At 38.7% G+C, this 12701-nt stretch overlaps 1 protein-coding gene across 1 annotated transcript; it reads right to left on the reverse strand.

Annotated features, from left to right (window-relative positions):
• Nucleotides 1–1424: 1424 nt before the first annotated feature.
• On the reverse strand, nucleotides 1425–1990 carry LOC307184651 (large ribosomal subunit protein uL23). The gene has a single exon (XM_079918279.1). The coding sequence runs from the start codon at nucleotides 1967–1969 to the stop codon at nucleotides 1499–1501; it is 471 nt and encodes a 156-aa protein (XP_079774405.1). The 5' UTR covers nucleotides 1970–1990; the 3' UTR covers nucleotides 1425–1498.
• Between the last annotated feature and the right edge of the window lie 10711 nt (nucleotides 1991–12701).

The following is a 12701-nucleotide window of genomic DNA, read 5'->3' on the forward strand; positions in this document are numbered from 1 at the left end:
TAGTATTCTGACCCCTCAGCCAATGCTTATTCTACTAGTAGCAGACCTACTAACATTAGCATGAGTTGGAGGACAACCATTTAAACACCCATTTATCATTGGTCAACTAGCATCAATCTTTTATTTTCTTATTCTTTACTTATGCTACTCACAACCTTAACTGGAAATAATCTTCTAAAATGAAGAGTGTTTGTAGTTTATCACTCTGGTCTTATAAACCAGAAAAGGAGAAAAACCTCCCTACAACATCAAGGAAGAAGCTCCAACTCCGCCATCAGAAATTCTTCCTAAACTATTCCCTGAAAGTTGCACATAAATAGTAAAATATTATTGTTATGTGCTATGTCAGTATTAAAAACAAATTCTAGAGGATGCCATTGCTGTGTACTTTGTGTATTAAATGACCTGCCCCATTACAATTAGTACATACATACTTGATTGTATGATACATTGTATATATAATCATACACTGTTTACTCCATGTGTATGAGTACAAACTATGAGTATTATATGATTATGTAGAACAAAATATTGTACAAATTCCATTAAGTCAAACCAACTCTAATCACCATACTTATCACAACCAACGACTTTCCTTAATCCCAAGCTTTGAGAAATAGGCAGCTTATCCCACAAACATGCTCTTCTTAATCTGGGCCCATAACATGGGGGTTTCTAGAACTGAACTGTATGTGGCATCTGGTTCTTAACTTCAAGACCATCTCACCTAAAATCTCTCAAGCTTTCCTCTTAAATAAGACATCTTGATGGACTAATGACTAATCAGCCCATGTGCACACATAACTGTGGTATCATACATTTGATATTTTTAAATTTGGGGGCATGCTGTGACCCAGCAATGGCCATCTGAGGCCTTAACGCCGCCAGTCAACATCTAGCTGAGCCTATACTGAATATTATTTTACAGCATCAACAGCCATAAGGTATTAGTCAGTGCTTAAAATACGTAAGAAAATTGATGAAACACGTGTACCTTCACATGTCCAAATAAAAATTAGCAAACTCCCCTTAGCCCCTGTAGACCTCAAAGTGTATATATTTAATACCAATCTTGACATTTCCAAAACAAGATTAAAATATAACAGTACACAAAAGCCTACTTTCCCTCATTCTATAAGAAATATCTAAATCACAAATTAAGACATATTTTAGCCAAGATTTTTAACAAAATGAAAATTTCAAACACCAAAAATTCTGACTTTAAACCTATGGACTAGAAAAACTTACTCCCTCTCCAGTAGTTTAAAATACTTCCACTAAACACTAGCATGCTACTTAAATTCACAGAATTTTGATGGACAGGGATCCCCTTACATCTAGCTTGTTACTGTAAATTAATAAAGGCACTGAAAATGCCTAGATGAGTTTACTAAGTCCATAAACACATGGGTTTGGTCCCAGTCTTTCTATTAATTCTTTTTTTTTTTTTTTTTCTAGTGAAAACTTTTATATTTAGAATTAGTCAGCTGGACTCAGTTTAGATGATCCCAATTTTGTTGGCAACATCCAAAGCGTCATAGTCAGGAGCCAGTCGAACATATGCCTTCTTCTCTCCATCAGGCCTGATCAGGGTGTTGACCTTAGCCACGTCAATGTCATAGAGCTTCTTCACAGCCTGTTTAATCTGGTGCTTGTTGGCCTTGACATCCACAATGAACACCAGTGTGTTGTTGTCTTCTATTTTCTTCATGGCTGACTCGGTGGTGAGGGGGAACTTGATGATGGCATAGTGGTCAAGCTTGTTTCTCCTAGGGGCGCTCTTCCGAGGATATTTGGGCTGCCTCCTGAGCCGCAGTGTTTTGGGCCGTCGGAAGGTGGGTGACGTCCGGATCTTCTTTTTTTTGTGGCTGTGTACGCCTTTCAACACTGCTTTCTTGGCCTTCAAAGCTTTTGCTTTGGCTTCGGCTTTGGGAGGGGCAGGGACTTCCTTCTTCGCTTTCGGCGCCATCTTCGTGAAAAAGCTATTAATTCTTAATAAAATTACACATGCAAGTATTCCACATCCAAGTGAGAAAGCCCTCTGGATCAGCAATGATTAAAAGAAGCGGGCATCAGGCACATTAAAAAGTAGCTCATGGAGGCTTCCCTGGTGGCGCAGTGGTTGAGAGTCCGCCTGCCGATGCAGGGGACACGGGTTCGTGCCCCGGTCCGGGAAGATCCCACATGCCGCGGAGCGGCTGGGCCCGTGAGCCATGGCCGCTGAGCCTGCGCGTCTGGAGCCTGTGCTCCGCAACGGGAGAGGCCGCGCACCAAAAAAAAAAAAAAAAAAAAAAAAAAAAGATATTCTAATAAAGTTAAATTTTAATTAGGCTGTAAAAAGCTGCAGCTAAAATAAACTACAAAAATGACTTTAATATTCCTGATTACACGATAGCTGAGACTCATACTGGGATCCAATACTCCATTATGCTTAGCCCTCAACCCAAACAATTAGAACAAAATTATATGCCAGAGTACTACTTGCAATAGCGTAAAACTCAAAGGACTTGGTGGTGTTTTTATCCCTCTAGAGGAGCCTTTTCTATAATCTATCGATGTAAATTCTGATAAACCTCACCATTCCTTGCTAATACAGACTATCGCCATCTTCAGCAAACCCTAAAAAGGAGGCATAGTAAGCACAAACATCAACATAAAACTATGAGTTCAAGGTGTAGGCAGCCTATGGGGTAGAAAGAAATGGGCGACATTTTCTACTTCAAGAACATTAAATTTTACACAAAAGTATTTATAAAATTAAAAACTAAAGGAGGATTTAGCAGTAAATTTAAAAATAGGCTTGAGTCAGGCCATGAGGCATGCACACATAGATGGTCACCCTCCTCAAATACCGAAACCTATGTATACAACTTATTTATAACTATTTAACATCTAAGAGGAGACAGGTCAGTCAGAGGTAAGCATACTGGAAAGTGCTTGGACAGATCTAAGTGTAGCTTAAAATCATGTAGTTTACACCCACTAGATTTTCATCTTAAATGATCACTTTGAACCAAAACTAGCCCAAACTAATCAAGTTCAATTATAGTATATAAATTAAACATTTATTTACAAACAAAAGTATAGGCGATAGAGATTTTAACTAGTGCTATAGACAAAGTACCATAAGGGAATGGTGAAAGAAGTATTTAACTTATTAAATAGCAAAGTTTACACCTTTTAGTTTTTGCATAATGATTTAACTAGAACAATTTAAGAGAAAGAAGTCAAATGCCCCGAAGTAAGATGAAACCTATGAATAGTTTTTCAGGAACAGACTCATCTGTGTAGCAGAATTATGAGATTTGTAGACAGGGGCGAAGAGCCTAATGAGCCTGGTGACAGTTGGTTATCCAGTACAGAATTTTGGTTCAACTTTAAGTTTACCTAAGAAACAATTCTAACATAAATTTAAATATTAATCTAAATAGGTAGAGCTCTTTACATACAGGATACAGACTTCCTTAGAAGGAAGTTATTATTATATTAATAATATTGTTATCATTATTAATATCATAGTTATTGTCATATTAATAATATCATAGTTGGCCTAAAAGCAGCCACCAGATAAGAAAGCATTCAAGTCCAACAGTTTACTTAATTCCACTAATAAAAACTAACTCCTAACGTAATACTGGATCAATCTATCAACAGAAGCAATACTGTTAATATGAATAACAAGAATTATTTCTCCTCACATAAGATTGTATCAGAATGGATAATCACTGATAGTTAAATATAAATTTAACCTAATAATTATTTAATAAATCAGTTGTTAACCCAACACAGGTATGTGCTTAAGGAAAGATTTTTTAAAGTAAAAGGAACTGCAAACACAAACCTTGCCTGTTTACCAAAACTATCACCTCTAGCATTTCTAGTATTAGAGGCACTGACTGCTCTGTGACAAATGTTTAATAGCCACTGTGGTATCCAGACCACACGAAGGTAACTTAATCATTTGTTCTTTAAATATGGACTTGAATGAACGGCCACACGAGGGTTTTACTGTCTCTTACTTTTTTTTTTTAATTGAAGTATAGTTGATTTACAATATTGTGCCAATCTTTGCTGTAGAACAAAGGGACTCAGTTTTTCACATTAATACATTTTTTAAAATATTCTTTTCCATTATGGTTTATCCCAGGAGATTGGAGATATTTCCCTGTGCGATACAGTAGGACCTTCTTGTTTATCCATTCAAACAGAAATGAAAAGAAAGCGGGAGTTGCAATGTATTTTACTTTTTAATTAGAGAAATTGACTTTCCTGTGAAGAAGCGTAATGACAGAATAAGACGATAAGACCCTATGGAGCACTAATTTAGTCCAACACCCCCTCCCCCAAAATTAACGAAATCAAGGGATAACAAAACTTTAAATGGACTAAAATTTTGGTTGGGGTGACCTCGGAGAGTAAAACAAGTGATTAAAACCTAGACCAACTAATCAAAGTATTTTATCATTTATTGATCCAAAAGCTTCATCAGTGGAACAAGTTACCCTAGGGATAACAGCATAATCCTATTCTGGAGTTCATATCAACAGTAGGGTTTACAACCTCATTAAATCAGGACATCCCAATGGTGTAACCACTATTAATGGGTCATTTGTTCAATGATTAAAGTCCTACGTGAGCTGAGTTCAGACTGAAGTAATCCAGATCAATTTCTATATATTTCATATTTCTCCCAGTATGAAAGGACAAGAGAAATCAGGCCTACTTTACAAAACTAATGGATGACATAATCTTAATTTACACCAGCCCTGCCCAAGAACAGGGTTTATTAGGTGGCAGAGCCTGGTAATTGCATAAAACTTAAACCTGTATAACCAGAGATTTAACTACTTTCCTTAACAATTTGGTTATAATCAACATTCTTTTATTAATTATTCCCATTCTACTTGCTACGGCATTCCTTATCCTAATCCAGTGAAAAGTACTGGGCTATATACGACTCTATGAAGGACCAAACATTGTTGGATGTGCTGGCCTGCTCCAACCCATTGCCAATGCTGGCCAGCTCTTCATTAAAGGACCCTTGACATCATCAATATCTATATTATTGCATCAGTCCTCGCCTCTACGTTGGCCCTAACAATATGAATTCCATTACCCACACCATATCCATTAATCAATAGAAACCTAGGCATACTATTAGCTGTATTATAGTCTCTCGTCAGATTGAACCTCAAATTCAAAATGTGCAGTAATTGGGACCCTATGAGCAATAGCGCAAACAATTTCATATGAAGTAACACTAGCAATCATTCTATCATCAGTTGTATTAATTAATGGATCATTTACCCTCTCAACGTTAATCACTACTCAAGAATACTTATGTCTAATTTTTCCATCTTGGCCACTGACCATGATATGATTTCTCTCAATCCTAGCAGAAACCAACCAAGCTCCATTCGACCTAACAAAAAGAGAATCAGAACTTGTCTCTGGCTTCAATGTTGCGTATGCAGCAGGCCCATTTGCCCTATTCTTCCTAGCAAAATATGCCAACATTATTATAATAAATATTTTTTACAACAATTCTATTCCTACGTACCAGAACTATACTCAATTTTATTATCAAAATCATCTTCCTATCCTTTTTTCCCTATGAGTACAAGCCTTCTATCCACGATTCCAATACGACCAACTTATACATCTTCTATGAAAAACTTCCTACTACTAACGCTAGCTCTTTGAATATGAAATATATCATTACTGATCATTATATCAAGCATCCCACTGAACATAATATGTCTGACAAAACAGTTACTTTGATGGAGTAAATTATAGAGGTTTAAATCCTCTTATTTCTAGTATTAAGGAATTGAACCTACTCCTAAGAATTCAGAATTTTCCATGCTACCATATTACACCATATTCTATAGTAAGGTCAGTTAAGTAAGCTATCAGGCCCATACCCTGAAAATGTTGGTTTATATCCTTCCCATGCTAATAAATCCCCTATTTTTATTATCATTTCACTATCATTTCAGGAACTACAGTTGTTATGATAAGCTCACATGGATTAATAATCTGAATTGGCTCTGAAATAAACATATTAGCTATTATTCTAGCTTTAATTAAAAAATTCAACCCATGAGTCAAAGAAGCATCCACTACATATTTTTTGACGCGAGCCCTCACATCTGTACTTGTTACTCTAATATATTCTGGCCAATGAACAATGATAAAAGTACTTAATCCAGCAGCATCCTTTACCACAACAGCCCTTGTCATAAAACTTGGACTTTTCCCCATTCCACTTTTGAATGCCCGAAGCTCCACTAATATCTGTCCTAATTTTATTAACATTACAGAAACTTGTACCACTATCAATTTTATATCGAGTTTCACCATCCATTCATCTAAACATGTTACTAATTAGAGCTATATATATAGATATTTTTTAACATCTTTATTAGAGTATAATTGCTTTACAATGCTGTGTTAGTTTCTGCTTTATAACAAAGTGAATCCGTCATACATATACATATGTTCCCCTATCTCTTCCCTCTTGTGTCTCCCTCCCTCCAACCCTCCCTATCCCACCCCTCTAGGTGGTCACAAAGCACCGAGCTGATCTGCCTGTGCTATGCGGCTGCTTTCCCACTAGCTAGCTATTTCACGTTTGGTAGTGTATATATGTCCATGCCACTCTCTCACTTTGTCACAGCTTACCTTTCCCCCTCCCCATATCCTCAAGTCCATTCTCTAGTAGGTCTGTGTCTTTATTCCTGTCTTGCCCCTAGGTTCTTCATGAACTTTTTTTTTTTCTTAGATTCCATATATATGTGTTAGCATACGGTATTTGTTTTTCTCTTTCTGACTTACCTCACTCTGTATGACAGACTCTAGGTCCATCCACCTCACTACAAATAACTCAATTTCATTTCTTTTTATGGCTGAGTAATATTCCATTGTATATATGTGCCACATCTTCTTTAGAGCTATATATTTTTAATCAATCATAGGAGGAAGATGAAGAAGTCTTAACCAAACCCCACTACAAAAAATCATAGCCTACTCATCAATTGGTTACATAGGTTGAATAACAGCTGTTATAGTTTATAATCCAACTATAATAATCCTATACTTATATCATAATAACACTCGTTACATTATTTATATATAATTCATCCACCACAATGCTATCCTTCTCCTAATTTATTAAACACCTTTAATTGCTATAATTATTCTCACTATTATATTATCAGTACTGGATTAGGAATTTAGGTTAGCACAGACCAAGACCCTTCAAAGTCCTAAGCAAGTATTATTTACTGAATTCCTGAAAATAAGGATTGCAAGACTTTCTCTTACATCAACTGGATGCAAATCACACTCTTTTATTAAACTAAATTCTTACTAGATTTGATGAGCTTTCACCCCACAGAATTTTATTTAACAGCTAAATACTCTAGTCAGTTGGTTTCAATCTACTGTCTCCATTCAGGGGAGAAGCCAGGCAGAATTAAAGCTGCTTCTTTGAATTTGCAATTCAATACGTCATTCACCACAGGGCTTGGCAAAAAGAGGCCCCTACCTGTCTTTAGATTTACAGTCTAACGCTTGCTCAGCCATTTCACTATGTTCATAAACTGCTGATTATTCTCAACAAACCATAAAGTTATAGTCACTGAGCATCTGTTTTTTGGTGCCAGAATAGAGGTACTGTCTTAAGCCTTTTAATCATGCCAAACCAGGCCCGGAGCTTTACTAGGAGATGATCAAATCTACAATGTAGCTGTACCGCCCATGCATTTGTAATAATTTCATAGTTATACCTAATTTCATAGTTATACCCACTATAATTGGAGGATTCAGAAACTGACTAGTTCCACTAATAACTGGAGCACCTGATATAGCATTTCTCCCAATAAATACGTTTTTTACTTCTTCCACCACCATTTTTAGAACAGGCTAACAGGCTGAACAGTATATCTATGTTTAGCTGTTAGTCTAGCCTACATGGGAGCTTCTGTTGACCTAACCATTTTTCCCCCTACATTTAGCAGGTGTATACTCAATTCTAGGTTCTATTAATTTTATTACCACAATTATTAGTATAAAAACTCCAGCTATATCTCATTACCAAACACCACTGTTTGTTTGATCCATCCTACTTCTGGCCATACTATTACTATTGTCACTCCCACTTCCAGCAGCCAGAATCACTTTATTGTGAATAACCACAGTCTATCAACCTTTCTTTGATCCTGAAAGTGGAGGTGATCCAATTCTATATCAACATTTATTCTGATTTCTTTGGCCACCCAGATTTTTACATCCTTCTTTTACCTGGCTTCAGGATAATATCACATACCATCAAATATTATTTGGGAAGAAAAGAACCTTTGGGGTATGTAGGAATAGTCTGAGCCATAGTGTCTCCCCAGGCTTTCTCGTATGAGCTCAACACATGTCCAGAGTAAGAACAGATGTTGATATGAGCATGTATTACATCAGCTACTCTAATTACTGCCATCCCCATAGGAGTAAAAGTATTTAGTTGATTAGCAACTAATGGAGGTGATAATAAAATGATCACCAGCCATATTATGAGCCTTAGGTTTTATTTTCTTATTTACAGTAGGAGGTTTAACAGAAAGTGTCCTAGCTAATTCATCCTTAGACAGTGTTTTTCATGATACATGTTATGCGGCAGGACACTTTCACTACATCATATCAACAGAAGCAAGTATTCACCATTATAAGAGGCTTTGTCCACTGATTCTCGTTATTTTTAGGCTATAGACTCAACTCAGCCTGAGCAAAGCTTCATTTTACAATTAAATTTGTAAGCATTAATATAAATCTCTTTCCACAGCATTTTCTTGGCCTTTCAGGACTACCGAGGTGTTACTCTGAATATACAGATGCATACACAACATGAAATACTGTCTCATCCATAAGTTCCTTTCATCAACAGCAGTAATACCAGTAATTTTTATAATACTACAAGCTTTCGCATCTAAACAAGAAGTATCAGTAGTGGAGTTAACAACTTCCGATCTTAAAGGATTGCATGGATATTTGCCACCATATCATACATTTGAAGAACCTACTTACATAAATTTAAGAAAGGAAGGAATCGAAACTTCTCCAACTGGTTTCAAGCCAACTTCATAACCACTGTCTTTCTCAATAAGTGAGATATTAGTAAAAACTACATAACTTTGTCAAATTAAATTATGGGCTCAAACCTTTTACATCTCTATGCCACATCCATTCCAACTAAGCTTACAAGACTCAACATTGCCTATTATAGAAGAACGTTTACATTTTCACGATTATACACTTATAATTGCTTTCCCAGTTAGTTCTTTGGTTATTTACATCATTTCATCACTACTAACAACTAAACTAACTCACACAAGTACAATAGGTGCACAAGAGGTAGAAACAGTTTGAACTATTCTAGCTGCTATTATTCTAATTTTAAGTGCTCTACCATCATTACAAATTCTTTATATAATAGTTGAAATTAATAATCCTTCCCTAACTGTCAAAACTTCAGGTGACCAATGATAGTGAAGCTGTGAATGCACAAAATATGAAGTTCTAAATTTTGATTCCTATATAATTGATTCCTATGTAATTCCTACAACAGATCTAAAACCAGTACAACTGCTACAAATATATAATGGAGCAGTCTCACCTACAGAAATAACAGTCCAAATACTAATTTCACCCGAAAACATCCTACACTCATGAGCTATTCCCTCCGTAGGCCTCAAGACAGATGCTATTGCAGGGCCCCTTAAACAACCCTAATTCTACATGACCAGGCTCATACTGTGGACAACATTCAGAAATCTGGGGGTTATGTCATAGCCTCATGCCTATTGACCTCGAATTAATTCCACTAAAATGTTTCAAAAATGATCGGCATCAAATTATAAAATCATTAAGAAGCTAAATAGCATAAACGTTTTAAGTTAAAGACTGAGAATGTTAACCTTCCCTTGAGGATATTCCACAACTAGATACATTAACGTGACTCGTCACTATTATAATTATAGTACTATTTATATTTCAGTTAAAACTTTCAAAACATTCTTATCTTTCAACTCAGAATTGAAAACAAAACATCAAAACAGGGCTTCCCTGGTGGCGCAGTGGTTGAAAGTCCGCCTGCCGATGCAGGGGACACGGGTTCGTGCCGCGGTCCGGGAGGATCCCACATGCCGCAGAGTGGCTGGGCCCGTGAGCTATGGCCGCTGAGCCTGCACGTCCGGAGCCTGTGCTCCGCAACGGGAGAGGCCACAACAGTGAGAGGCCGGCGTACCGCAAAACAAACAAACCAACCAACCATCAAAACATTACACCCCTTGAGAAACAAAGTGAACAAAGATTTATTCGCCTCTTTCACTACCCAAACAATAACAGAATTACCTATTGTTATTCCAATAGTTTCCCAAGTGTTTTATTTCCCATACTTCACCAACTAATTAATAACCGCGTAATTTCTATCCAACAAGGACGAATTCAACTTACATCAAAACAAATAATGGCCGTCTGAAGCAGCACAACTTTCGCCATCGAGGCAGCTCTGCCACTGGGAAAAAGCGCCGGGACGCTTCCAAATGAAGGTTCTTGTAAGCGCCGGGCTCCGCTAAGTGGGCGGGGACTGGGATTCACTACGTGATAAGCATGTTTGGTGGGTCACTCTGCATTATCATGCAAGTAAAGGAGATCCCTCATACATCACTTATCAATATTTTATGTATTGGCTCAAAAAATCTACTAAGCCTTCTACCACATTCATTTATACCTGCTACACAGCTCTCAATAAATCTAGGAATCTCTATTCCTTTATGAACAGGAACAGTAATTACCGCTTCCCCCACAAAACAGAAGCATCTTTATGGCCCATTTCCTGCCCCAAGGGACAACCATCCCACTCAGTCCTATATTAGTAACTATCTAACCCATTAGGCTGTTTATTCAACCAACAGCCTTAGCTGTATACCTAACAGCCAGCACTACTGCTGGCCACCTATTAATTCATTTAATTGGAGGAGCAAGGCTTAATAAGTGTTAGCCCTACTACGGCTTTTACCACATTTATTATTTTGATCTTGTTTACTTTTCTTGAATTCTCAATAGCTTTAATTCAAGTTTATGTATTTCACTACTAGGAAGCCTTTACTTGCATGATAATACTTAATGACCCACCAAACTCATGCATATCATAGTAAACTCCAGTCCCTGCAATTTCTAAGAGCCCCGCACTTAAAGGAACCCTCAGCTGGAAGAGTCCTGGAGCTTTTTCCCCAGTACAGAGCTGCCTTGATGGCACAAGTTGAGCTGTTTCCTGCCACCACCCCCTTTCAAAGGACTTGGCCCCATTCCCAGGGCCCCCTTTTCCTGAGGGACCCGTCAAGTCACCTCTTTCCCTCAGGACTTTGTCCTCCCTGGGCAAGGTTTCCCTCACTCTTTCTTACCTCCAGCTGCCTCTTCAGTTCATCTTCCCGCTTCTCCTGGCTGGTCCTGAAATCTGTCTTCATCAACATGGAGACGTCTGGACTGTTTCTCTTTTGTTCTTTGTCATGAACCAGCTGTGTGACCTTAGGGAAGCATTGCCTTCTCTGGGTCCCAGTTTCCTTGTGTGCAGTAAAAAAGGGCAGGTCAGATAGGACCGAGCTGTATTCCAAACGAGTCCAGCCCAAGATCTGTTTTCCACCTTGGGCCTTCCTGGTAGTCCATACTCAAGATTGAGCTTGAGTAAATGGTTTGGGGCTGAAAAAAGACTTTCCACTCCTGAGCTCCAGGGCCCTTCCTGCCCCTCCGCCCTGTGAGGCAGCAGCAGAGTTGGGATTAGGGGTCCTGAGCCTCTGCTCCTTTCTGTTCATGGTCTGCACGACTGGTGCCCTCTGTTTCTTTCCTGATATGACTTCAAATTCTCAGCAGACAGGACTGAGGCCCAAGCCTGGATCTACCTGGCCCACCTTTCAAAGTCTCTGGACCAGTGAGGGTTTCTCTGCTGGGTGGGCTCCTGCCACCCCTCCCACGCCAGCAAGCGTTCTTCTCTTCCATGGCCTCAGGGTAGAGGCCGACAAGGAAACTGATCATCTCCCAGCACTCTACAGATGAAGAAAGTAAGGCGTGGAAAGATTAAACAAATTCCCTGGCTTCTGCTCAGAGCCAGGATGAGACCTGCGTCTTCTGGGGCCCAACCATGTTCCTTTTATTAGCTCCAAAGAGAAACAGGTTTTACAAGTTTGTTTGATGTTCCCCCGCTGGTATCCCACCTAAGAGTTTTCACGTGGGAAAAGACAATGGCTCCTAAATTGAAAAGGCCAGAAAGATCTAAGCAGGTCAAGATACAGCTGAGGCAAGCAGGCCCCACTGGATAAGTATCTACCAGCGGGGGTGAGGAGATAACGTCTGAAATGACATTTATCTGTTTGCATAAAAGACACAGAAATGGCTCCTTCTGCAGGCCAGGGCCAAGAAGAGAGGTGTTTTCCACCCCATCACCTTCAGTGTGTGCTACTCCCAGCTGAGCATGAGTTTCAGCGTCCCTAAGCCCACCTCCCCCTAAACTCAAACACCCGAGAGCAGCCTCCACGAGTCCAAGAGACATCCTCATGGAATGGCACCTGGAGATGCCGTGAGGACTCCGCTGCCTCATTGTTAAGTCCCTCCCAGGAAAGGGAGTCCGCTGGCTCCCTCAGTGTCTCCTTCCGCGG

The sequence above is a fragment of the Stenella coeruleoalba genome (genome assembly GCF_951394435.1).
Source record: "Stenella coeruleoalba genome assembly, chromosome: 3".
NCBI classification, from domain to species: Eukaryota; Metazoa; Chordata; class Mammalia; order Artiodactyla; family Delphinidae; genus Stenella; species Stenella coeruleoalba.